At 44.2% G+C, this 24030-nt stretch overlaps 1 protein-coding gene across 1 annotated transcript; it reads right to left on the bottom strand.

Moving 5' to 3' along the window:
- Window positions 1–238: 238 nt before the first annotated feature.
- agmo (alkylglycerol monooxygenase) lies at window positions 239–23056 on the bottom strand. Its single transcript, XM_053432709.1, has 10 exons — window positions 22699–23056; window positions 18456–18586; window positions 17882–18033; window positions 7711–7814; window positions 6937–7032; window positions 4765–4831; window positions 4375–4440; window positions 3098–3177; window positions 2599–2733; window positions 239–800 (listed from the first exon to the last, which is right to left on the bottom strand). The coding sequence occupies exons 1-10, from the start codon at window positions 22807–22809 to the stop codon at window positions 618–620; spliced, it is 1125 nt and encodes a 374-aa protein (XP_053288684.1). The 5' UTR covers window positions 22810–23056; the 3' UTR covers window positions 239–617.
- Between the last annotated feature and the right edge of the window lie 974 nt (window positions 23057–24030).

The raw sequence follows: 24030 nt of genomic DNA, 5'->3' as shown, positions 1-24030 counted from the left end.
GTTTGTGTTCCCTGCTGGACCACCAGCTGGCGTTTCATTCGCCAGGAGGGAGTGTAGCCCTCGACCCTGGGAGGGAGGTGCGTGTGAATGTGTGTGTGTGAAGGGGGGGGGGGGGGACCACAACTGAAGGAGCACCACGAAGGTAGTGATCACAAAAAGACAGGCCGTTTTTATTTGGGAGTTTGAAGGGGCTGGGCGTGACGGCGCTTTCTTGGCTAACCAAAACTATGCCTGGGGAACAACGCCTTCCAAAGATAACTGCCGAGGAGACCTGCTTCTCTCTCTCTTTTTCTGTCCGGAGGAGGAGGGACGGGGGTCCTTTGGCTCGTGGAGTGGAAAATAATAGACAAAGGTTGTTCTAAAGGGGAACGCCGATCCGTCATTCTGTCATGATGGGAGTCAGAACTGGTCTTTTTCCCGCCGGCTAAGTAGAGGACTCTGCCCGAGCGTGGAGCCGCCACAACAAACTGAATAATTGGGTGAAATAATGTTGGCAAACAAACACGCAGCACTCAGCCTTAAATTGAGAGCCCCCGGACCACCTTGTCATACTTTATATGAGGGATTACAGAAGCCTAAACATGGAGGCAGCGTGTGAGCAAGACTCAAGTCACCAGCTACTTCACTTCATTCGGAATTAGAGACGTCAACACGATCACATTTTTCAGTTTCATTACACGTACCTCCTTGTTTTCAAACAGGTCGTGGTAGCTCCGCAGCACCAGCAGGAAATGAACGACCACGTAACCTTGTAGAAGCAGCGGCCAGCTGGGGTTGTAGGGAACTTCCTTTCCAGTTACCTGCACCAGGAAAAATAAATAAAAGTTTAATTCCCCTAATCCTTAATTTTCTGGCCCGATTCTCACCGCGGATGACGTGTAGTAAAACTTTGTGTTTAAAGACTTTACAGAACAGTTCAGTGAGAAGAGGAACAATGTGTTCCCTGCATAGACTGTGAACAGAGATGGACGACGCCCTGTTTTATAGCATCAAATAACTCATTAAAATCAAAACTTGTCATAAAACATCTAAGTGAAAAGTCTTTTTAAGTTTGACCCCGGTCCCGTTAACAGACATGGAGGAGGCAGGGTTAATGACGTACACCGCAGCCAGCCACCAGGGGGCAACAAAGAGGCTTTGGCTTTAACTTTAGGCAGACATCGTGTCATCCATCTTTATATTTAAAGAATTAAACTAATGATCAAAAGACCTAATTTGATGGAAGTGTGAAGCAGCGTGGGATCATGGGAGTTGTTGTCTTCTCTGGATTTGAACATTTTCTATAATGTAAATACAAAACAGGATATATAACACAGGTCTTTTGGCTATTAGACATTTTAATGAAGCGCTGTCACATATAAGATATTTAACAAGGAGGCAGATAAGAGAAAAAAAACAAAACACAAAACCACTTGAAACCACCACTGAGTCACTGTGAGTGTCTGGACCTTTTAAAAAAGAGGAAAATCTCAACTAATAAAAAATCACGGACAGAAACTTTGTCGGCCAAGTGCTGAAGCCAAAACAGCCTCAAATTTGTCTTACGACCTTTTCCCACTTCTAAAAACCCTGGTGCAAATTATCTTGTTGTGTTCCATCTACAAAGTCGTCCAGGATTTATTGTGTGTAGCGGTTTCCCCCCCCCCCCCCCCCCCGAACACGGAGGAACATATGAGTCTCTCTGTTCGAGCTCCCTGACTCATTTGTCCTCCTTCGTTTCTGCGTTTGCATCCAAACGATAACTGATCAGGCCTCGGGGCTTCGTGTTGAAACCGGCCAATCAACAGATTCCTGTGTGTCGTTCTGGGGGTTTCCCAGGATTCTGAGGATCCAAACCACCACATGTGGGTTTCCCTCCCCCCCCCCCCCCCCACACCCCATCCCATCCCCAGCCCTGTAGGTATTCCAGCCGGCTGCTCTGCTTAATCTCACGGAGCTGAAACACGTTCAACCCTCTCTCCTCCTTTCACTCCCCTCGCTTTGCTCCCTCTCTCTCTCTCTCCCTCACCGGCAGAAGTCAACGAGCAGACGTCTGCATGAAGCCCTTTCAAGATATTTCAGTTCAGATCCCAGCTCAGGGGCCGTGTTTAGAATCACCCCCCCCCTGGGTTTAAGGGGCCAATTTAATCACAAAGGCAAAAAGGGGTTAGAGTTAGCTTTTCTTTTTTTCTAAGTGTGAAGCCCGAACGAGCGAAATATGTGACACCATCAGCGTTATTTCAAAGCTAACCACCGGAGAGTTCAACTGGAGCCTGTGTTTCTCTCTGCACACACACACACACAGACACACACACACACACTAACACACACTGCATGCGGTTTTAATCCCGCAGACTGCATTTAAAAGACGGCGAAAATGAACTTTTTGTGTTCCCCCTACAAAGACTTTTTACAGCTTCATATTTGATGTGGCCGTTCCTTGTAAAACGTGTAGAATATGCGAATCCTTCGAGGAGGAATGCTCTGCGTCATCGAGTCCCGTGTTTACAGTGCGTCACGTGACGGGTAATGACGCCTGACGACTTTATTATGAAAGTGTGCCACCTTCAGGAGCGAATCATCAAAGGAGCGTCAGATCAAAGGAAGGTTTTTACCGACCTTGGGATTGTCCTTGCTGTCTCCCAGACGAGATTTCCCAGGTTTCCAGCTCGGGCCCTTGATGAAGGTGGACAGCTTGTGGCTGATGGTTCTGTACGTTTTGGACACGTTCCACAAATACGAGTAGTAGTGCAACTACAAGAGAGGACAGAAGAAGAAAAGTCCAACGTCAACTCACAATCAAATGCTACATGGAGCTGATCAGTGCTAATGAAGCCATAAGTGTGACAATCAATCCCGAGTGGAAATGTTTCTGCTTTCATTGGACAGGACGTCGTTCACGCTGCGCTCTGCCAGCAGCCGGGGCAGCGAACACAATCACAACATCCAGCTCCTGGCCGGTTGGTTTCACTGGCGTCCTCCACCTCAGCCGGGCAGCGGGTGTTTGGAGTGGAGTGATAATGTTATGGTTACAACACGGCCACTCAGCCAACGAGGGAAACATGAGCTCACGTCTCATCGACTGGAAGTGTTTACACGCCGACGGCCAACGACTAACCTGAACGTAGAGGATTTCAAACGTTTTGATGGGGTAGACCAGGCCGTACACCACCTTCTCCTCCTCTGGAGCAAAGGTACCTGCAGAAAACACGTAGAGGTGCACATTTTAAAAACAGAATTACATGAATAACTACATACAATATAAACCATTTGACTTTCGATCCAGTAGCTGTGATATTATAACTTTACATCTACTTTATATCTATAATTGTTCAGTGTCCACATCCAGTTATATAGTCGGTGCACTGTCCCTATTATTAGGGAACTACAGAGCAAATTCAGAGGTTTACAATAAAAGCCAAAGGTTTAAGCCCTTGAGTTGTTTTTATTTTATGTCTCTTATCTGCTTCAGAGGCAGAGAAATAAAGCTTGTGGAGTTTTGTGGTTTTTCAGAACAACGCTTATAGGTTTTATCAGGCACTTTAGATTTTAATGGAGATTTACCAAACTTCTGTGAAGGCAATAAAAACCTCAAACTTATGAAAACAATCTAAAACTTTAAATTAAAAACCCTTTGAGATCACAGGATCAAACTCTTAAAACAGTTTGTAGCTACTGAGCTAAAATAAATGTCTCAGGGAACTTTAGGTTCAAGTTAACCTCAAAATTCAGTCTGTTACCTCTCACAGGCGAAAATAGCTGAGTAGAGTAAAAACAAGCTGCAGGCAAACCTGCAGTTGACAGAGTCACTGTTTCCCTTCATGTCCATGTAATAAATGGTGATACCACAACTTTTGGTTTCCGTTAAATAGCGAGTAATGAGAGGGAAGTCCTCACAGACACCAGAGCCGATTCTATATGAACCTATAACTTCTCACAGCCTGAAATGTTCTGCACTCACCAGTTCAAGGGCGGAATCTAATGTGACAGTAAATCAACATGTCAATTATCATGGCATCAAATAAAAGTAAATCAAAGTATGAAAGTACTTTTACTTTCTAGTCCAATTCACTAACATGGAGGAGGCCGGGTTTCTGGCCAGTACTCCAGCCAGCCACCAGGGGACAGTCAATTATATACAGTCTATGTTAAACAAAGGAAATTTTAAAGTTTGTATCTTAGAATTGTTTGTATTTAGTATTGACTGACTCCTACTGCCTGGTGCAGGTATTGCGGTTTCAATAATTTCGGTACTGATCCAACCGTCACTACCTAACAGAGCACAGTCTCACACAAAATATTTTAACGGTCATAATGAGAAGTAACTAGAAGTAATTTGGAGACGTTGAAAAAAGCTAAAACAAAAATAGAAGCTAATTACGTAATCGTTCTTACCGAACAGTCGGTCCCACACGATCAGAATTCCTCCGTAGTTCTTGTCGATACAGTAAAGGTTCCTCCCTGTTGAGAGACATGTTAGTGAGGTTAAACCACCAGACGTTATAATAAACACAGAAATCCTTGGACCCAAACGCTCCGGTTCATTCCAGTCGCTCCTGTTTTCCCACGACCAAGCGGCCGACCTGCCAACAACGATACCGACCGGACCAAATTAAACACGACCACAAATAACCAGGTTCCAATGCGGCCAAATATCGAGCTCCCGGGCCCCGTCATGGTCGTGGGGATTCATAAAAGTTTAGTCCGAGAAATCCTGGCAGTAAAACATGATAAAATGAGAGGATTAGATTGTTACGATCATTTATGAAACATGAGGTCTCTCACCGTGATGAACTCGGTGGTGTTTCGGTGTGTTGAAGATCCACTCCAAAGGCCCGAGGTCACTGATGAGCTGAAGGACATGATGCACAGAACATGCACATTGAATATAAGAGCAATTATCTGATTAATTTATGGTATTCAAGTAAATAAAAGCGATTAAATAAACATTAATCATCACAAAATGAAGTGTCAACACATAGATGATGTACAACAAACAACTGGATATTGTGATAATAATCTGATCGATGCACTGCTCTGTGTCACACCCATAATAGAACAGTTTCATCCACTGGGGACCATGAACATCACCAGTAAATACCAGGGCAGTCTGTGGTCATTTAACCCCTGATGTACATGGAAAACAAAAATCTGCACTTCTCATTTATCTTGGAATTATATTTTTGGGGATGATGAAACTTTTTTGGGGGAAAAATTTACCAATTCTAAAAAGATTTATCATGAAACAAAGCTGAAGAAAGACACACAATTCTGGATCCACCTCTTTAATCCCAATCTAAAGTAAGTGGGAATTAACTTTTTGCATATTTTGCTTAGTTCGTGCTAATAAGTAAACAAACAAACAAAGTAACACACAGACCCGAAGGAAATCATAACTTCATTGGTTATTACAGGAATAACTTTAGGAAAGATGCATTATGGGAGACCTATCCTGTATAACTGGCGAGCTGTTGAATTATTTTACTTATTTAATAAAGAACAACAGTTGTTTATTTAATCACATGACAGTGGTGGGAAAGATGAGAACTTCTGGGACATGTGAACACTGCAGATAACAGTTAAACCTATAAACACACACAGAGAAGACGACTTGCACAAGGACAAAAGCCACATGAATCATTTACTGCTCATCCACCAGATGCAGCTTTAGAGGTCACAGGGGTCACGCTGAGCATATTTCACACACTTCCAAGTTTCTCTCTCGGTCGCGTCGCAGAGATCCTGACGTTTCCCATCGATACCAGTGACCCCAGTAATCTGGAGAAACGTGCGCGGCTGCACAGGATTTCTCTGTGATTCATTATTTCCATGTAATGGCTGCGTCTGGCAGTGGAGCCTGAGAGTTTTTATATTGAAGGAGAAGGGGTCTGCGCCACTTCACTACGGCTGCAGAGAATAGTGCGCCAATAAATTACATGACATCAAAAAAATAAAAAAAGAGAGTAAAAGAAAACGTAAAGCCCATAAAGGAGAGGCATAAATCACATCCCCTCAGAAAACCCTGAGTATTATGACTGGTCTCACTAATAGTGCACTAAAAGATGGAGGGCGGTTCCAAATCCATTCATTCCCTCTAACGATCCCTGGGATTGTAAAAGTGATTCTCCCAGTCACTTTAAAGGCAGACAGGGCGCTCATGCTTCTGTTTGGAATATTTCATAAAATCTCATTATTTTTTATTGAATACAGGTTCCACTGAAACACCGGAGTCTACAAAGGCTCGGCCCAGCAGACGGATTAGTATTGGCACTGGTGGGGGGGGGGGCGGGGGGGAGATAACTTTACAGACTTTTCTCTCTGGCCAGACAAACGAATGGGAGAGAGAGTTCACACTGGAGCTGGAGGCTGATACAGATCTTTCATGTTCTTCCACATATACAAACTTATATTTTTTTTATCATTTATCTGTTAAAATTACAAAAAATATTTTTGGTTTGGATGTATTCATTAGTTTTTTATGATTTAGCTTAGAATCAGTAATTGTTCATCTTTTATTCTTACATTATACGCCGGGCTTTAACACAATGATCACCCATTAATTAAAAGAAATGTCCAAAATGATTCATATCTCATAATTTAAGTTTTTCCCTCATATTTCTTTTACCACATAACTTTTATTTTACCGACACCACTTAGTGAAATTGTTTTGTTGTGTGTTGTGCATCTCTATTTTATATAATCACTATATATCATGGTTCATGATTTTTAAAAGGATTTAATAGGATATTTTTATGAATCCACATAAGTTGTTTTTCAGAGAACCAAAAAGAATAAAATATCTACTATTAACCCATCAAATGTAAAATAAACTAAAAGAGGACATGAAGTCTGAGCCTGAACACTCCTTCACCTTCTCTCATCAGGAGCTACTGTGTGTGAGTGTGTTGAATCTAGTAACACACACACAGACACACTAAAGCGCTCAGTGATGTTTACCTCCGTGTGGATCCAGTACTGGTAGAGCAGGTTCAACTGGATGTGAACGGCGAAGATTGACGGAGGAACAGCCAGAGCCATGGGCATGTAGAAGATCTGAGGAGAGGGGGGGGGGGGGGGGTAATTTAATACATAACAGACATAAATAAGACGTCTTCACAGCAGCTTGGTGTGAACCTCACACCGAAGGAAAACCTCTGTTATCCTCTTTTGATCACATACTGTTTAATATAAGGACAGTTTTCAGCCCAGTGTTTTCTTTGATATGAGTATTAAAATAAAGTTGTAATATTATGACCTTCTTCTTGAAATCTCAAGACTTTTTTCTTCCTGCGTGGTAATAAACAATCTTTGATGTTCAAACTTTTCCTAAACATTGAAGTATTAGAACTGAAACAAACATTGTGAGTCACTTCATCTCTACTGAAGATGAAAATCTTAATAATATTTAGCTTTTTATATCTTATTGAGGCCAAATCGTTTCATAAAGAGTTGGGCGATAAACATTTTAGAAACAATCCAACACAGGATTGTAGAACATTTTTTGGAGACTATGTTCAGTCGTGGATGTTGTGTTCAAGATAGATGCTGTTTGTGGGATTGTTTCAAATTTAGTTCCCAACTTTATTTTGAATCAAGGATCTCACTTATTAATAATGATTGTTTTATAGTTTTGGGCAACAATGGTTCTATAAGGAATAAAAAACATCAACAAATGAGTTTCGATTAATAAATGTGATTCCTTATCCCTGAACTTAGAGAGTGAGACGTTACCCATGATGCAAGCTGCTGGGTGAGGGACTGCCTGAGGGCCGTGGTGAGGTTGTAGTGCTCTGAGCTGTGGTGAACCTGGTGAGCAGCCCACAGGATGGCCACCTCTGCACAAACACAATTACAACACAGCATTGGAAGAGTCCAGATCTGATGAGAGGTTCTCACTTGAAGCCGTGCACGCACACATCCAGCGCACACCTCGAGACGCACACACACATTTCAGCTGTTTCCACATCACAACCACCATCAGTGATTTATCTCAACAATCAACCCGGCTTCTCCCCGAGATCAGTAACCGGACACCTTCACACCCCAGAAGGAGACATTTTGCTGCTGCTCCTGGCCGTCATGAAAAACCCGAGGCTCGAGTTTAGCTGTCCACAGGGGGGGGGGGGGGGGGGTGTTGGAGCTATTATGACGGCGGGTATTCGGGTGCAGCTGGTTAACGTCCAGCCCGGTGTCCCAGAGCTCCAGTTTACATTCCTCCACCGTGTTGTGATACTTGCTACATTAATATCGGTGTTACACTTCATTTTAACATCCAAGGGGAACATGCTTGTTAAGTTTCACTGGATCTGTGGAACCGTTTCCGGACCACCCCGCCCGGCCTGTGCTTCTTGGCACCTGGCGTCCGCCCTGGCTCCCGCAGTCGAACAAGAACCGACTGTATCCCCTCGAACATTACAGGACCACAGAAGCCCAGAGAGTTGTGTTCTTTGTAATAAAAGCAGCACAAGTTATTACACGAAGGTGAAGTTTCGACTTGATGCCTGATGGGATTTGTCATTAAGAGATCAATTATCCAACAATTAAACTTGAATTTGAAAAAGAAGATTTGTGAGGTATGTCAGAGTCGGAGTTTTTATTTCTTGCCGCAAAGAGTTTTTATACTAAGTAAAGAAACAAGATGTTAGCTAACACGTTTTCCTGGATCCAGTTTTGTGCTGAGCTAAACTTGTCGTCTCCTGGTTCTCTTGGTTTTTTGCTTATTTTCCTGAATCACAGCCCCGTGACCAATATGATCAGAACCTGAACGTGGTTTTAAAGTTTCTGTCCTGGTCATGAATCCACACTTTCCCCAGTGTTGGATTCTTCCCTTCCTTTTTTTGAGAAATCTCCTCCTCTCTCATCGTTTAATAATTCTACGAGCTGCATCCAGCCCGGCAGTCGTAAAGACCCAGGGGTCGAAGGTCGGCCGCACCTGAACAAACACTCAGCTGAGAAGAGAAGGTGAATGCTGTGTCCAAATATTTTTCCAATCGGCGACACTGAGGAGGAATTCCTTCTCTATTCGGGGGAAACCCGGAGGAGCTGAGGAGGGAGAACCACGGCTGCACACACCTCACTTATCTCACAGGGTTATTGCTGGATTTCAGCAGGTGTGAGAGAGTAAACGTCATAAGGATTTTATTTCATACTCCATCTGCCCTCTCAACCCCACTCACAGTCAGTAAGGAGAGGAAACAAGGAGACGACAGAGGAGAGGTCAAGAGGTAAAGTTATGAGGCTCCTCCCACTTTGCACCGCGGGGGATTCGGAGATGAACTGAGGATATTCTGAGGATAATCCAGCCTTTGTTTGATTCCAACTGCCTGAGTCCTCCGGCTTCTCTCCGCTCGCTGCAGTGGAGCTTGGCAGCGTCCAGGACTAAAGGGGCGGTGAAGATTGATGCTGCTTGTCACTGATAGGAAGTAGGAACTGCTAGGCTTCACTGCAAGCCCATGTCCTCATCTCGAAACTCGGCGGGACGCTGCATAGTTTGGCAGGGCCTATTCAGGAGGGAAGCCCCGTTAATGGTGAGAACCAGTGCCACAGAGTCTCTGTGTTCCCAGCAAGAGCAGGAGAGGAACGCGGAGGACGGCTCCTCCATCTGGCCTCCAGCAGGAGCCTCCACTCAGCCCGAGGAGCAACAAGGAGCTGATGGACAGTTTGGACACTTAGTGGAAGTCTCAGCTCCACAGCACTGATGCTCCCGACCTGTCTGCGGAGAGGTCGCTCCTTCCTGCTTCTGTTCCACTGTACAAACAAGCTGGTGTGTTTCATCTAAATCCTACGAATCCTTGTTTTCTTTACTCTAATACTTTATATTTAAACTCTTTATATTTAAATCAGGAGCTGATCCTCTCTCTGTTTTTTACAGTAGCCCAAATGAAACACACCATCAGGTATCAAACCCCCGAGCAGCAGTGGAACACGTGACAGCTGCAGTGTTCAGTGTGTATCACAGAGAAGTAAATGGCAGCACGGTGATGTAATCCTCTACATCTCTCTAGATTGAGTTGTTGAATTATATCATGACACGTAATCAGGGCCTATATGTCATAATCAGTCAGAGTTCGACTTTAACAACGTGCACCTCCCCCCCCCCCCCCCCCCGGCGGCAGCGGCACTTACATAAGTCACATAAACGCAAAAGAACCGAGCCTCGTAAATCCAGCTCCGCTATGAGGCTCCAGGCAGCGAGCGCCAACAATTATCAAACTGCACTTTGAATGATGCTGCTGTGAGAGAGAACGTGTGACTGGACAAGAGGAAAAATAAGCAGCGTGCGGAGAAGGAGATTCAAATCAACTGGTGCACCACTCAGACCTCGTGAAAAGCTTTTACAGTTCCATCAATCAGGCGCCTCCATCATCACCCTCAGCGACAGAGTCCTGGCACCGGCACGCCGCGTCCTTCATGTGCAGCCCTCCCAGTGGTGGGCTGCCCCGTCACTCACGCAGCTAATGGGCTGTGAACGGCCCTCCAGTTGTTTGGACTGGTGGGCCCTTTGGATGGGATGCCAACCCAAACAGCGAGCGCTGGACTCGGCGGGACGGTCGGGCCAACTCCCCTCCACCGCTGCCATGCTTCATGCTGTCCACACGGCTCAGTCACACACACTAAACTAAACACACTAACGCCGGTCAGGGCCACTTACAGCTGCCACACGGAGGGGGGGGGGGGGGGAGAAAGTGACGGGCGAGGTAAGATCTCAGATTGTTTACAGGACATTTCCATTTGCTAGTTGGTCGGTGTGTTTGTTTTGTTTGATTGTGAGAAGGATTACAAAAAAAACATCGGAATAGATTTCCATAAAACTTGGAAAAGAGCGGGGGGGTGGTACGGGTCCTAGAAGAACTCGTTCACATTTGGTTCTGATTCAGGGAATTTTTTAGATAAATAAATTTGACTCCAATCACAAATATTGTTGTTTGAAATGACTCAAATCTAAATAAGTTAAAATACTTTTCCCACTTAGAGGCAAACAGATGACGTTAGATTTAAGATCTCAGTGTCACTGAGCACTTTATTAGGAACGCCTGCTTCCTTTCATAAGATCCTGCAGGTGAAGGGAGATTCAGTCGATGTTCACGTCAAACATCTTATTTCATAGAGGTTTTCAAACAGACAAAATACAGAAACTCAAAATCCATGAGGAAGCTAGAGGAACTAAATCAAGTCAAAGATCCAAAACTAAAACTATATGACTCTTTCAGTTTGTTTCTTTCATTTCTCGAAATCCTCTAAAATATCCACCAGAATCCTGCATTTCTCACATTTACACAAACAGTTTTAAAAGGGCAAATTCAAATCAAGGTTCTTCTCTGGTCATAAGGTCAAAATATGAGTAAATATGGGGATTTGTTTCTTTCACATCTACGAGATCTCACAGATTGAAACCCTGAACAAAAAGCTTTCTTCCTAAACCCCCCTCCGCTCCACATACGAGGCTTCTCCTTCATCCGTCATGTTCACACGTCCTCAGCAGCGTCAGCAGTCGTCTGTCCCCACTGTGGACAGACAGAAGGAAGTCTGTCCCTCTGTCTGTCCCCACTGTGGACAGACAGAAGGAAGTCTGTCCCTCCAGCCAGCGGAGGACACGAGGGCAGCAGACAGCCGGGCAGCCGGGGCCTCTGCTGAGCTCAGCGTCCTCCTCCACCATCATAACACTCTCCTCTTCTTCTCTACACTTTCTTTAAGTGCTCCAGACTCAGGCCCTGTGGACATTCTCCCTCTGAGTTCAATCAGACCAGACGCTCTCTCAGCAGACGCCCCCCCCCCCCCCCCCCCCCCCCCCCCCCCCCCCCCCCCCCCCCCCCCCCCCCCCTTGTCTCTTTCATCGCACACAGCCGATGGAGAGTGTGAGCTCAGTGACCTATACATCACTGTTGATGTTATCTCTGCCTCCCGTGAGGCCTTTCACTCGCGCTCTGCTGCTGCTGCCGTGTGCTAGACCCCCCACCCCCCCACACATCCTGACCAGACCGACCCGGCACAACCAGCGCACCGGGCGGGGGGGGGGGGGGGGGGGGGTGCCCGGGTTCCTTTGTCAACCCCGCAAAAAAACCTGCAACCGCGCCAGGAACTCGCCGTCAGAGCGAAGATTTATGGAGCCCCCCCCCCCCGCGCCCTCCGCCCCCCCCACCACACGGCCAGGAGGAGCTCCTCTTTAAAACAACAACATCCACATCAGCTGCGTCTGCTTGGGAATGGAGGGCACGCCGAGGAGTGCTGAGCACATCTGTTTGACTCAACAACTGCTGCTGTGTGCAGGAGGGAAGGGGGGGGGGACAGGAGGTGCGAGGTGCAGAGGATGTAGGGAGGTGGCAGCTGATCGGGAGCAGGAAGAGACAGACAGTAGAGGTGGACGCTGCAGGGGACAAGAAGACACTGGACCCAGAAGAGATGTGTGCAACTTTAAACAGTTTATTCACTTGTTTAAGGAGAAATGTTGAGAAGTTTCTAATTTTGTATTTCAGGAATTTAGTTGAAACTTCCAGAGTAATCCTGAAATTTAGAGTTTGTGATTAAAAGTGAATAAAAACGCCGACTTTAAGTCAAACAATGCCGTCTTTCTCCGTCTCCAACCAAATCAAATTGTCTTAATCTCCAACACCAACAGCTGAGTGACTTTCCACTAATATCAAAACCTCAGTGTTCTGCCTTTAATAACTTCAAACCAAATTTCCATGACTGAACATTTTGGTAAATCTCGGTGTATACCCGAAAAGTACATTTACCACAAATGTAATATTTAAACTAACAATGAGAATTCCAAGGCATACAGTATACCTTAAATGACACAAACCCAAGTATGCCTGCTTATATTTTGAGCATATTTCTCTAAAAGCATATGAATTATTTAAAACTCAGCGTAAATGAACGACATGAAAATATGAATATGACACATTTCCATGACTTTTCTAAAACTTTTGGGGAATTAATTTGTTTCCATGACTTTTCCAGGTTTTTTCATGACCGTAGGAATTCTGTATAAGTGAAACTCAGCGGCAGCGTCACTCCATTACCTCACATATAATCAGAGCACGGACAGCTGACTGGCTGATTAATGGCTGCAGCCTGGCTGGCGTGCCCGGATATAGATGCTGCCCGAGACTAGAGCTGCCATTAGTGGTGCCGGCCGATATGAGGTTAGGATAAACAGAATCAACAGGCCTGTCAACAACATGGCCGCATCTGAACCGAGTCGTCCCTCCTGCTCACCCAAAACCATCTGCTGCAGAACAGAGGAGTTCTGAATATATTTAGTCTGTCTGACGGTGGGAGGGTGGGCGGGGGGGCAGGCGGGGGGGGGGGGACCAGCAGGGGAAAGAACACGTGGGGTTTTTAGGAATTTGTTTTCGATTCCTGTTGGTTAGCAGGTTATTGAACTAGTGGGTTTAAAAATGGCCTTGATGCCCTTGAATTCAACAACCTGTGGTCAATGTTTACCCAGGGTTGTGTTATCTGAGGAGTTAGAGCAGTTACACATTGTAGCACATTAAAAACTCACATGTCAGAGCAGTGAGGACTCACTGGAGCTTCAGCAGATCAGCCGTGGGACATCGAGGATGTTTACAGGTAAACAAACACTTTCTATTTGAGTCTGTGTGCACAAAGGTAATTCAAGTCCAGATTGCACATTTTTCCCTAAAGATTAACCACGGCCGGTGTTTGTCTTCAGTCCACAAGTTCAGCATAAGGTCACAAACGCAGACCGGGTCACTGGGTTTGGTCACGAAACCAATCAGAGACCTGTTCCCACGCAGCCTCATGTCGGTGCCTGACCCATCTACTGACACGGCTGACCAGCTCACAGACCAGTTAACACTTCACTACAGAAAACATTAATCGACACGATAACAAAAATGCCTCAAACTAAAGCAGAGGGCGGGGAATCGAGAGCAGGGACCTGACTGACCTGAACAGCTTGATGGTGGTTAATGCACCAAGTTGTCTGTGATCCACCAGTAACCCAAGAAAATAAGAAAGAGGAGGACGGCAGGACAGACTAAAAGGTTCAGTGTGTAGAATATAGTGACATCTAGTGGTAAAGTGTCATATTGCAGCTTCCAAACATGTCATAAAAAACTCAAAAAGTTTAGTTTGTCTAGTCTAGGCTACTGTAAAAAAACATGGCGGCCTCCGTAGAGAGGACCCACTCCCGATGTTTATATAAAGTATTTAAATATAAAGAATTCCATTCTGGGGTAAAGAAAACAACAATTTGTGCAATTTAGATGATTAAACACCAGTGAAAACATCACTGGGATTATTTTATATTCAACATCTGATCCCTTTCACCTAAATCTCACACACTGGACCTTTAATTTAGCACTTAGCGATGCAGGGTTCGGTTCTGGCACCGGTACTGTTCTCAAAATACGGATTTAGCAGCGGTATCAGAAAAACTCCACCGATACCAAACCCCTGAGAGTCTCAGTCTTTTTTTCTTCCACTGAATGGAGAAGCTTGAATAAGATCCAGACCTAAACACAGACTGGAGCAACTCGCTTTCCTTCCAATCTGCTCATATCTCCAGGATCCCAGTGTCTGGAGCGAGCAGAGCCGAGCAGTCACGTCTCCTCAGACGACCGGCCGCCCCTCAAAGAACTTTCCACTTAATTATCTCCGAGCTGTTCTCTCATGTGGAAGTCACGAGAGGGAAACCAGGAAATAAAACAGGGGCCGTAAAACTGGTCAAAGTGAAATTGATATTTTACACTCGGGCTAATAAGGGCTCGTCTTTCCCAGCAGGCGATGTCACTCGTTCCCCTTTCAGAAGTTTTCTGCAATATTTATAATATTTATGTCTCAAACGTCTCGACAACCTGATTATAGAGGCAGTATTGTCACTGGTCAGGGTGTAAGAGTACACGATGATATCAGCAATAAAACAAGACCCACCGAAGCATTGGGAGAGGCAGTGGACTAGTGGCAGAAACTTGGACTATGGGCAGAAAAGGTCTCTGGTTTGTCTCTGGTTTGACTCCACGGAGAAACAACAAAAAGACGAACCTGGATTGATCTGTCCAAAAATCCAAGAGGATTCTCCCTACCCTGTCTAGTGCCCCTGAGCAAGGCAACTTACTCCCCCAACATCTGCTCACCGTACATGGCTGCTCACTGCTCTGTGTGTCCTGCACCAGATGGGTCAAAAGCAGAGGTTACATTTCCCTACCTGCATGAGTGTGCCTGTGCATGTCTGTGCATGTGTTTTGGACAAATAAATGCATCTTAATCTTAATCTTAATTTCTATATGATAATCTGACACCCATCAAACTGCTGAGAGCTACCGTCCGACCGCTTCCTGCACACGTCTCATTCTCCAGAGCTTTATTGTGCAGAACGTCTCTTCCCACACATCGGAAAACATTCAGCTTGAACTTTGCAGTGGAACAAGCCCGAAGGTCAAACTGTGGTTGACCGAGATGACCTCGGCTGACCGGAGTGAGGAGTGAGGAGTGAGGAGTGAGGATTGAGGAGAGAGGAGAGAGGAGAGAGGAGTGAGGAGTGAGGAGTGAGGAGTCTCGGTGCTGCGGTCGGAGCGAGCCACGTTCCTCTGGTACCGAGGAAAGAAAAAGAAAAAGGCTTCTGCATCCAGAGCGAGCGCAGCAGCCACAGAGCGGCCGACAATTATCTGTGACGCCACGATATTCCATGATTAGAACCCCAAGAGGAGGAAATGAAAGTGGAAACTTTCTTTTACTGACTGAGACATGAAAATGATTCTGTAGTTTAAAGCATAAAAAGTAATAAAGCAGCATATGTACGAGTGTGAGTGTCACTGCTGTAATATGCATCGTCAGACAATGAGGGCAGGAACACACGTCATTAAATCACAACTCACTCCATATCACATGTTACCATAATAATTCAAAGAGATAGTCCCACACATGGATCATCAGTGATTATCATCAGCTCCTTTATCAACGTGATTCAGTTTCATGGTTTAACTAAGATGTGACTTTGCATGAGACCCGTGACAGATCCCAAAAAACTGACTGACCCATTTTCCCCAGAAAAGAGAAAAGATCAAATTATTGATTTGGTTTTCTTACAAAACAATGCTCTGAATATAATCTACAGTCAAAAATGGACGTATGGAAACACAACAAAACTTTGTTGGTACAAAAAGGGAGAAATAAATTGTATGATTGATCCAGTTCACATTGTTTTTTGATCGATATTAGTTCAGTAGTTTTTGGAGAATCCTTCAAACTAACAAACCCCAATAAAAACACTAGATCTGGTTTTTCATTTTGATATAAAATGTATGAACTAACAAATTCCAAGACCCTAAATATTGTCAAAAAATAAAATGAAAATAAAATGCACAATGTTAAAGAAAGTTGAAAAAACATCCTTGCTATTCACCAAAGTTTAGTGGATTCTTTCCTCACCAATAAAACATCCTTCCACTATATTTCGCGGTAATGTGTCCAGTACTGTTTGCGCTTTTCATTATTTTTAGATGTTTTATTGACTAATAACTTTATCAAATTGAGGAAATATTAAGTAGATTAATTGATAGTAAAAATAATCATCAGTTATCTCTCAAACGATGTCTCTGGCTGTTAGGATACTTTACATTTCTGAGACATAAACTTCTGAGAGTTATTGTGTTCCACAGAAAAAAAGCCTCACACAGATACACAAACTGCACAACGACAACACAACATCCAGACCCGTCCTCTGTCCCGGTGGCAGGAGATAAAAGCCGAGCTGTAAAGTAGAAGCTTCCTGAGGTGATGTTCTCGCTCACCTCAGAATCATGTCGGGAACGTCTTGGCGAGCGGCCGCTAACCTTTCTGAAAACACGGCTTCTGTTTTGCCAAAATTCTAACGTCAACACCGCGGCACCGGACTTCTCGTTCCAGAGTTATGTGGACGCAGCTTGATGTGCCGCTGACACAAATACACATCAGTGCTGGGCCACAGATAAATACCACTTTAAATCCCCTGAGCGCCGTGTGGCAGCTGAGCATCTGGCTCGTGCATCAGCCAACACACACGCAAAGAGACATTTCTAAAGATGTCCGGCCACTACTTAAGAAATACAGCATCCGGGACAGATTTTTTTTATTTCTCAGCGTAGTGATGCTGCTGCAGGATGCTGCTGCCTCAAAGCCGGGGACTATATATACGGCCAGTGGCTGTGACAGCTCCCGGGTTCAGACCGCCTTCCTCTGGAGACCACGGCCTCTCACATCTGCACAGCTCCACACCAGCTGGATGTAACTCAGAAATAATTGCTTCCTGTGCAGCGTCCAGGAGAGCATGATGTGTGTGCTATCTCCACGACTCCTCCCTGCAGGGACGGAGACTAAATCAACCTTTAACTGCCGTTTATCATCAACTGGCTTTGTACTTTACTGTCTCTATTATCTCAGGGGGCAGACGTTTGATTGGGGTTTCGATTCGACCCCAAATTCAAGCTCCTCCGTTCAGAGATCCATGTTTGAGGCGTCCTCGTTATCCAGATTTTGAATTAGGTGTAACTGCTCGAAACACACTGAGCATGTGTCTGGTTGGTGGAGACGAGGATCGTGCAGCAGGAGCAGCTTGAAAAAAAAGTTTCTACTGACATTTTAATACTTTTTCCACCAGGGAAAGTGGTCACCATTCAAATCCTTCATGGTAACCACCATGAATCCAGGCTGACCACAGCCGCCATGCTCTCAAACTTCAAAAGCCGTCACGTGCACCTTTTAAAGCCTAAAGACGTGAGTGCTCCTCCACATGATGACGGTGATGGACGAGGCCGAGAATCACTTTTGTCATCTACGGTCGATTTTCTGTCAATTTCACTTCTTAAACACTCTCTGGGTAAAAACACAGATCTGAAACCACACGGCATCGAACACACGAGCAAAACAAACTGCACCAGGATCAGTGTGTCGGTACCGTGAGCACAGCGGTGGACCCAGTAGTAGCAGAAGTCCACCCCCAGGAAGGTGAGCCACCAGGTCCAGGCGGAGTCCCAGGGCAGCTCCACCAGGCGGAACCGCTCCCACACGAACATGTAGGCCGTCAGCTCACAGCCTCGAACCAGCAACCTGAGGAGAGGGAGGGACAATCAGAGCTACACGACTGAATCACATGATCAGATGCACCAATCGATTGGAGGAGCTGGTTTAACGTCAGGACCAGTTTGCTTCATCTGCCACCAACACCTCCCGACACCAGATAAGTGGAGGGTGGGTGTTAGGATGGATGAATGGATGTATTAAAGTGAGGGTGACACACATATGATCCTCCCCATGCATATGATGGAGGCCCACACTCCTGAACACCACCATGCTCTCTGTCTCACACCACGTTAGCTTCGGTGATGATGTTCCTGTAAATAGAATTCATCCATCTACCTGAATCATGTCGGTTTCCAGTTTCATAAACACACCTATGAGAAACAGGAAGGAAGCACGTGACTGATTCAGCTCCTCCATCTGTACACATCACCACCTGCCTGAACACTCACATCGGGAGTCTGGAGATCATTCCAGAAGAAATGGAGGTGAGGCCGTCGCTGATGGTGACCACCGGGGCGTCGGTCTTCAGCATGCCCACCACCATCTCCAGAACCATCAGCCCGATGAAGTAAGGAGTGGCCTACACACACACACACACAAACACACACACACAGACACACAAACACACAAAGTCATGAATCAGCTGTTACAGACTGTGAAAACAAGACAGTTTCAGCCTCAGTGTTTGTTTTGGCGGAGGAGCTCAAAGCTTGCAGGACTTTCACGTCTTGTGATCCGTGATGTTTGCTCCGCTGTCCGAGGCTCGAGCGTCTGAAGCCGACAGCGTGTTTGGCAGATCAGGGATCACAAACATTTGTCTTAGCGGAGCCGCTCTGGATCTCCGGGGGTTTGAGTCGAACCACAGGACGAACACAACAACACACATCTTCACTTTCACTGACGTCAGGGGGAAACTAAACTAAACTAAACGAGGGGTGAAAGGTTTCACAACTTAGAGATAAACTAAATAAACCAGACTCATCTAAGTATTGTTAAGATATAAGTTATTCTGCTTATTCTGCTAAACAATTAATAACGACATACAGCTACCTGGACTTCCATGAACAGTTAAGTCTCAGAGTAAAATATAATAAATGTAAAAAGTGCTGTAACTGTACCTTTAACCAGCGATGTGCCAAATACAGAAATTACGTCATTAAAATTTTAATCAGAATGTTTAGTTCGGCCAACTTTTAGCAAGAATCTGTTAAGAATTTCACATATATATTTACTAGAAAATGTGAGGATTAAAAATAGCAAATTTTGAGTACTTTGATAAAAGCAGTTAAATAAAGATGGTTTGTTTTTAAAGACACTGTCCTTACAATCGATGGGAGAATGTCCCGAGTAAAAAAGTCCCCTTAATTAGAAATTACATTTTCACAAACCATGTGATTCATAAACTCAAACATACATTTCATGTATTTTTTGTGTTTATTAGAAGCTCACTTAGAATGATTAAAATGACAAATACTACTTATTCCCAAAGTTGCAGAGAATGGATGACGTCCAGTAACCGGCTCTGACAAAACAAATGGCGAGCACCAAGCAAACAGTCAGCGACCGGCCTGCCCCTCTAACTGCTCTGGAAACGTGTAATAACCTCTTAATGGGTCTGTCAAACATGGAGTGAATTAGTGAGGGACGAGGTCACGACTGTGACTTCAGCTGCTCTGCTGGTGAGCTGCAGCTCAAAGGCCCCCCCCCCCCCCCCCCCCCAGAGAGCCGGGGTGTGCCGGGATCCTAGAGGAACACATCTGCAGGTGGGTCGGGAGGAAGTGTGTGTGTGTGTGTGTGTTCACATGTGAAGGCTTCCACTTGAGCATGCAGGTGTGCGACGTGGATGTGTGTGTGTGTGTGTGTGTGTGTGTGTGTGTGTGTGTGTGTGTGTGTGGATGCGTGTGCACGTGCAGAGGCGAGAGAGCAACTGCAGGGACGTGCGATCACACGCAACACTCCAACATCTGGCAGCAGCCGGCCGAGCTGCGGAGAACAAATGGGCCTCGCAGGCAGACCTCCTCCGAACCCGCTGAGAGAGACATTCTGTTTCTGGACCCCGGCCTACACCCCCCCTGCCCCCCTGCCCCCCCGCCCCCCTCTCCTGGCTAGAGGATAGTTTTACCTCTGCAGCTCCGACTTCTTGACAACAGTATTCAGCAGCTCATTTTCATGTGAAAGGAATAAGTGGAGAAGAGAAAGAAGCTTGCATCTTGTTGTGTGATTGTTTCATAAGAACGTTTCTGTCCTTTGTTCTGAACTTGCAGCAATGAAAACATCTTTCCCTTTGTTTTGTTTTTTGTTTTTTTTAATCTTTTTACAAATAAACCCAAAAATCAAAAAGCCTCCTTCATGCTGCAGCATGTGTGTGACTGCTTGTTGTGGTTTCTAATAATTGTATTTTATTTTTGAACCTTATACAAAACACGATGTTTGTGCACCAGATGTCTGCGTGTTCCCCAAACAGCCTTCTTATTTAATAAGGTCACGGAGGTCGGCTGCAAACAAAGAAACTTTTATCGTTGCTGTCTCCGAAATATTTTGTTTGCTTTCAAATCAGCGGAAGAGACCTGGCAACACAAGCTGAGGATTCAGAACAAACACAAAATTAGCAGATTGTGTTTTGTTTTCTCTAATTAATTTGGCCTTTGGGATCCAAGAGCAACAAATGTGGAGAGTAATTAATGACAAGGGGGGAAGCTGTAAACAGTGCTGAGTCACAAACGCCAAACACACACACACACACACACACACACACACTTTATAACGACTGGGCCCCGCGGCAGTAACACGTTTGTTTCATCGTGTTCGGTCGTGGATTCCGAGGCCTCCTGCTGTGAGGGTAATTGTTCTGCTCCCGTGATGTGCCCTTTAGAAAACCTCAGAACAAACACGTGCTGCTGGAACCTGCACCAGAACCTCGCCACAATAAAACAAATGAGACACAGTGAAGTGACAGAAGCAAGTCGGAGAAACCCCGACTGCAGATTGACTGAAGTTCTGTGAGGCCCGTGATTCACTTCTCTTTAGTTAGAGTACAAACTTGAGTACTCTGTATTTTTATATTTCAGTTGAGGCGGGTGATGAAAGTATGATCATATTTAGGGCTGTAAGTATAATTGTCTTTATTGATTAACGTCCTCAATTAATTAATAAACTATTTCTTTATAAAAGTGCAGAAAAAATAATAAATTAATAAGTTAATCGCAAATTTAAGAGTCTCTTGGTATTCAGAAAAATATAAAACACAGTATGACACAATAAAAACAGTTAAATAATTAAACCAAAGAAAATAGAACAAATTTAATAAATTAAATTTCAAAAGGAAAATGTTTGATGATTTGATAAGAATCAGATTATAAAATATCTATAAAAATATTCTTTATATAATTAACTGTTGCAGCTGTTAACACACTTCTTTAATTTTGTCTCATTTTTTGTACAGACGTTAGTGTTGATTCAATTTTAACTTGTATGTTGAAATTCAAATTCATCAGAAAACTAATTCCATATCTGTTCAGGAAATATCATGAATTCACAGATAAGCCAGTCATGTGTTTAAAGCTCTAATGACTCAGAACAATTTGAGGGAAGGTTTTATTAGTGATAATTAAGCGTATGAATCTCACTGTGACCTTGTGACTGTGACAGATTAGGACCAAATTTTAAGAAATTCCCTGGAAGCATCCCGAGGTTTCTGCGTCATGAGGTGAACAACGTGATGACGTCACTGTGATCTCGTCCTTTGATGACCTCATCTTATCAAGTGAACGTTTGGACTCATAAATTAATTCACAGTGTTCTTGAGATAACACATTCTTAAGATTCTTAAGATTGGACTGGATGGACAAATGGACAAAAGGACAAAAGGACAAACAGACAAACAACCCACAGTAATGTCTTTAAACTTATGATGATAAACCTTTTAGAGAAGAATCCCTGGATCCACACAAACAATGACTCATTGAACAATAATGTGTGAGTCTGTTGTCCTGTGGGAGGCAGAGACACCTCGGAAAATGCATTTGTGAAATATGCATGACGTCTTTTGACTTCTTCATCACACTGATCATAAGACATCATAAGATCGGGAAGATTTGAATGGTCAATTAAGCTTTAGACTGTCTCTCTTCTCCATACATACATTTATATATACAACAACCTAACTCTAAGAGCAAATCTCACAAAGATATAAGTATAAGTACACACACACTAACACACACCCACAGGTTTGTGCAGTTTTTCCAATTAGCACGATGCATCTACTTCCATTCATTGTGGAAAACCAAACCAGAACCCTGACCCTCCCATTAACCGTGACCAATTCAAGCCTAACCTCCATCTTTACCTAACCACAGCTCCCATCTGACCACTAACTTCCACCAGAGCCTCGTACATTATGATTAGCCTCATTAGAACTGGGATTTGGCCACTAAAACCAGTATAGACATGCAGGATGTTCCCCCAGTTGAGGGTATTTTTCCATACACAGTAATAAAGTTACACATATTTAATATTGGCTGCATCACGTGCAGGTGCAGCATCTCTAACTGTGTCTGCAGCTTCAGATCATTGAAGTGTCTCATCACCTGAACACACACTTTACAAATAAATGACTTCCTCTACTACAGTGGATCACCTGAGGACACACACACACACACACACACACGCACACGCACCTGTCGTTGAACCCACCTGCTGCACATAGTTCGGGACGTCCTCCAGCCTCTGGAACGAGGACTCTCCGGGTGTGAGCAGGGAGAACATGGCCCGGATCCCCGTGGACATGTTGCCTGTGTCGGCCATGAGCAGCCTCCTCCCCGCGGCGCTGCTGCAGGTGAGTCCCCGGTACCTGCGCTGAGCCCCTGAGTGTGTGTCTGTGTGTGTGTGAGTGTGTCAGTGTGTGTGTGTGAGTCCCAGCAGTCTTCAGCTCGCTGTGACAGAGTGTGTGTCTGTGTGTGTGTTGTTGTGTGCAGTGAAGTGGGACAGCTGTGAAACTCCCCCCATGAGAAAAGTTCTCCTCACAAACAGGAAGTGTTGTTCTCTTAAAGTGGCCGCAGGTTTCTGATCGCTCCCCAGAGACTCCCACTTCAACCTTTGCTCCTGATCCTGGGTCTGTGACTTATGTAATGATCCCGGGTTTATTATTAAAGATAAAGATTTTATATGAAGTGTAACAATAAATGATAGATAGACAGAAAGAAATTAATAAATAACAGAGAGAGAGAGAGAGATAATATATGAAATATAAGTATTAATCAATAGGTAAATGGATAGTTTATGAAGTATAATGATAGCTAGATAGCTAGATAATAAATAACGTAGTACTGATTCAATAGATAGATAGATAAGTATATGAATAGAATAGTTAAATATACGCTATAGATAGTATAAGTACTGATTCAACGTCTTTGCACAAGTAAAACCATAAAAGTACCGGCTCTGAAGTTTACTTTAAGTATCAAGGTAGAAAGGTTCCCACTGCTTAATCCCAGTAACTAAGTATTTGTACTTCAGTACTTCTCACCTCTGTCATCATGGTTATAAACTACAGATATTTGAGTTCAACTCAGTTTTATCAGGATTAAGATATAAAACATGTTTGAGTATAGAAACCTTTAGTTCTCATTCTAAGCAGATGTACATTGATTTGACAGTGGGTTGCTGTCAAACCAACAGAGGACTCCAATATCTACTGTGCATATCTGATTGTCATTATGTAGTAAAGGTCATTATTATATTGTAGAGCTGTGGGTTTATGTAAAAAAAATGGGTTATGACCCAAATAATCAAGGGTTGATGAGAATGTGTGACGGCTTCTGGAAAATTCCAATTTAAACAGTCTGTCATGCTTTGAGCTCATTAGAGCACGAGCCACCTCAGAGCTTTTAGTTTTTATAAATAATTTCTTTATTACCAAAGTCGCAAGTAAAAACAATCCATATTTCTGATTCACGAGAGATTTTAATATTTGTTATGCGTCTATTGTCTTAGATGAGAAAATCACTGACCTGATGGTGGTAGTTT

This window comes from Pleuronectes platessa, chromosome 10 (genome assembly GCF_947347685.1).
Source record: "Pleuronectes platessa chromosome 10, fPlePla1.1, whole genome shotgun sequence".
Classification (NCBI taxonomy): domain Eukaryota; kingdom Metazoa; phylum Chordata; class Actinopteri; order Pleuronectiformes; family Pleuronectidae; genus Pleuronectes; species Pleuronectes platessa.
The sequence above is the reverse complement of the archived record's forward strand: the minus strand, read 5'-3'. Positions and strand labels throughout refer to the sequence as shown.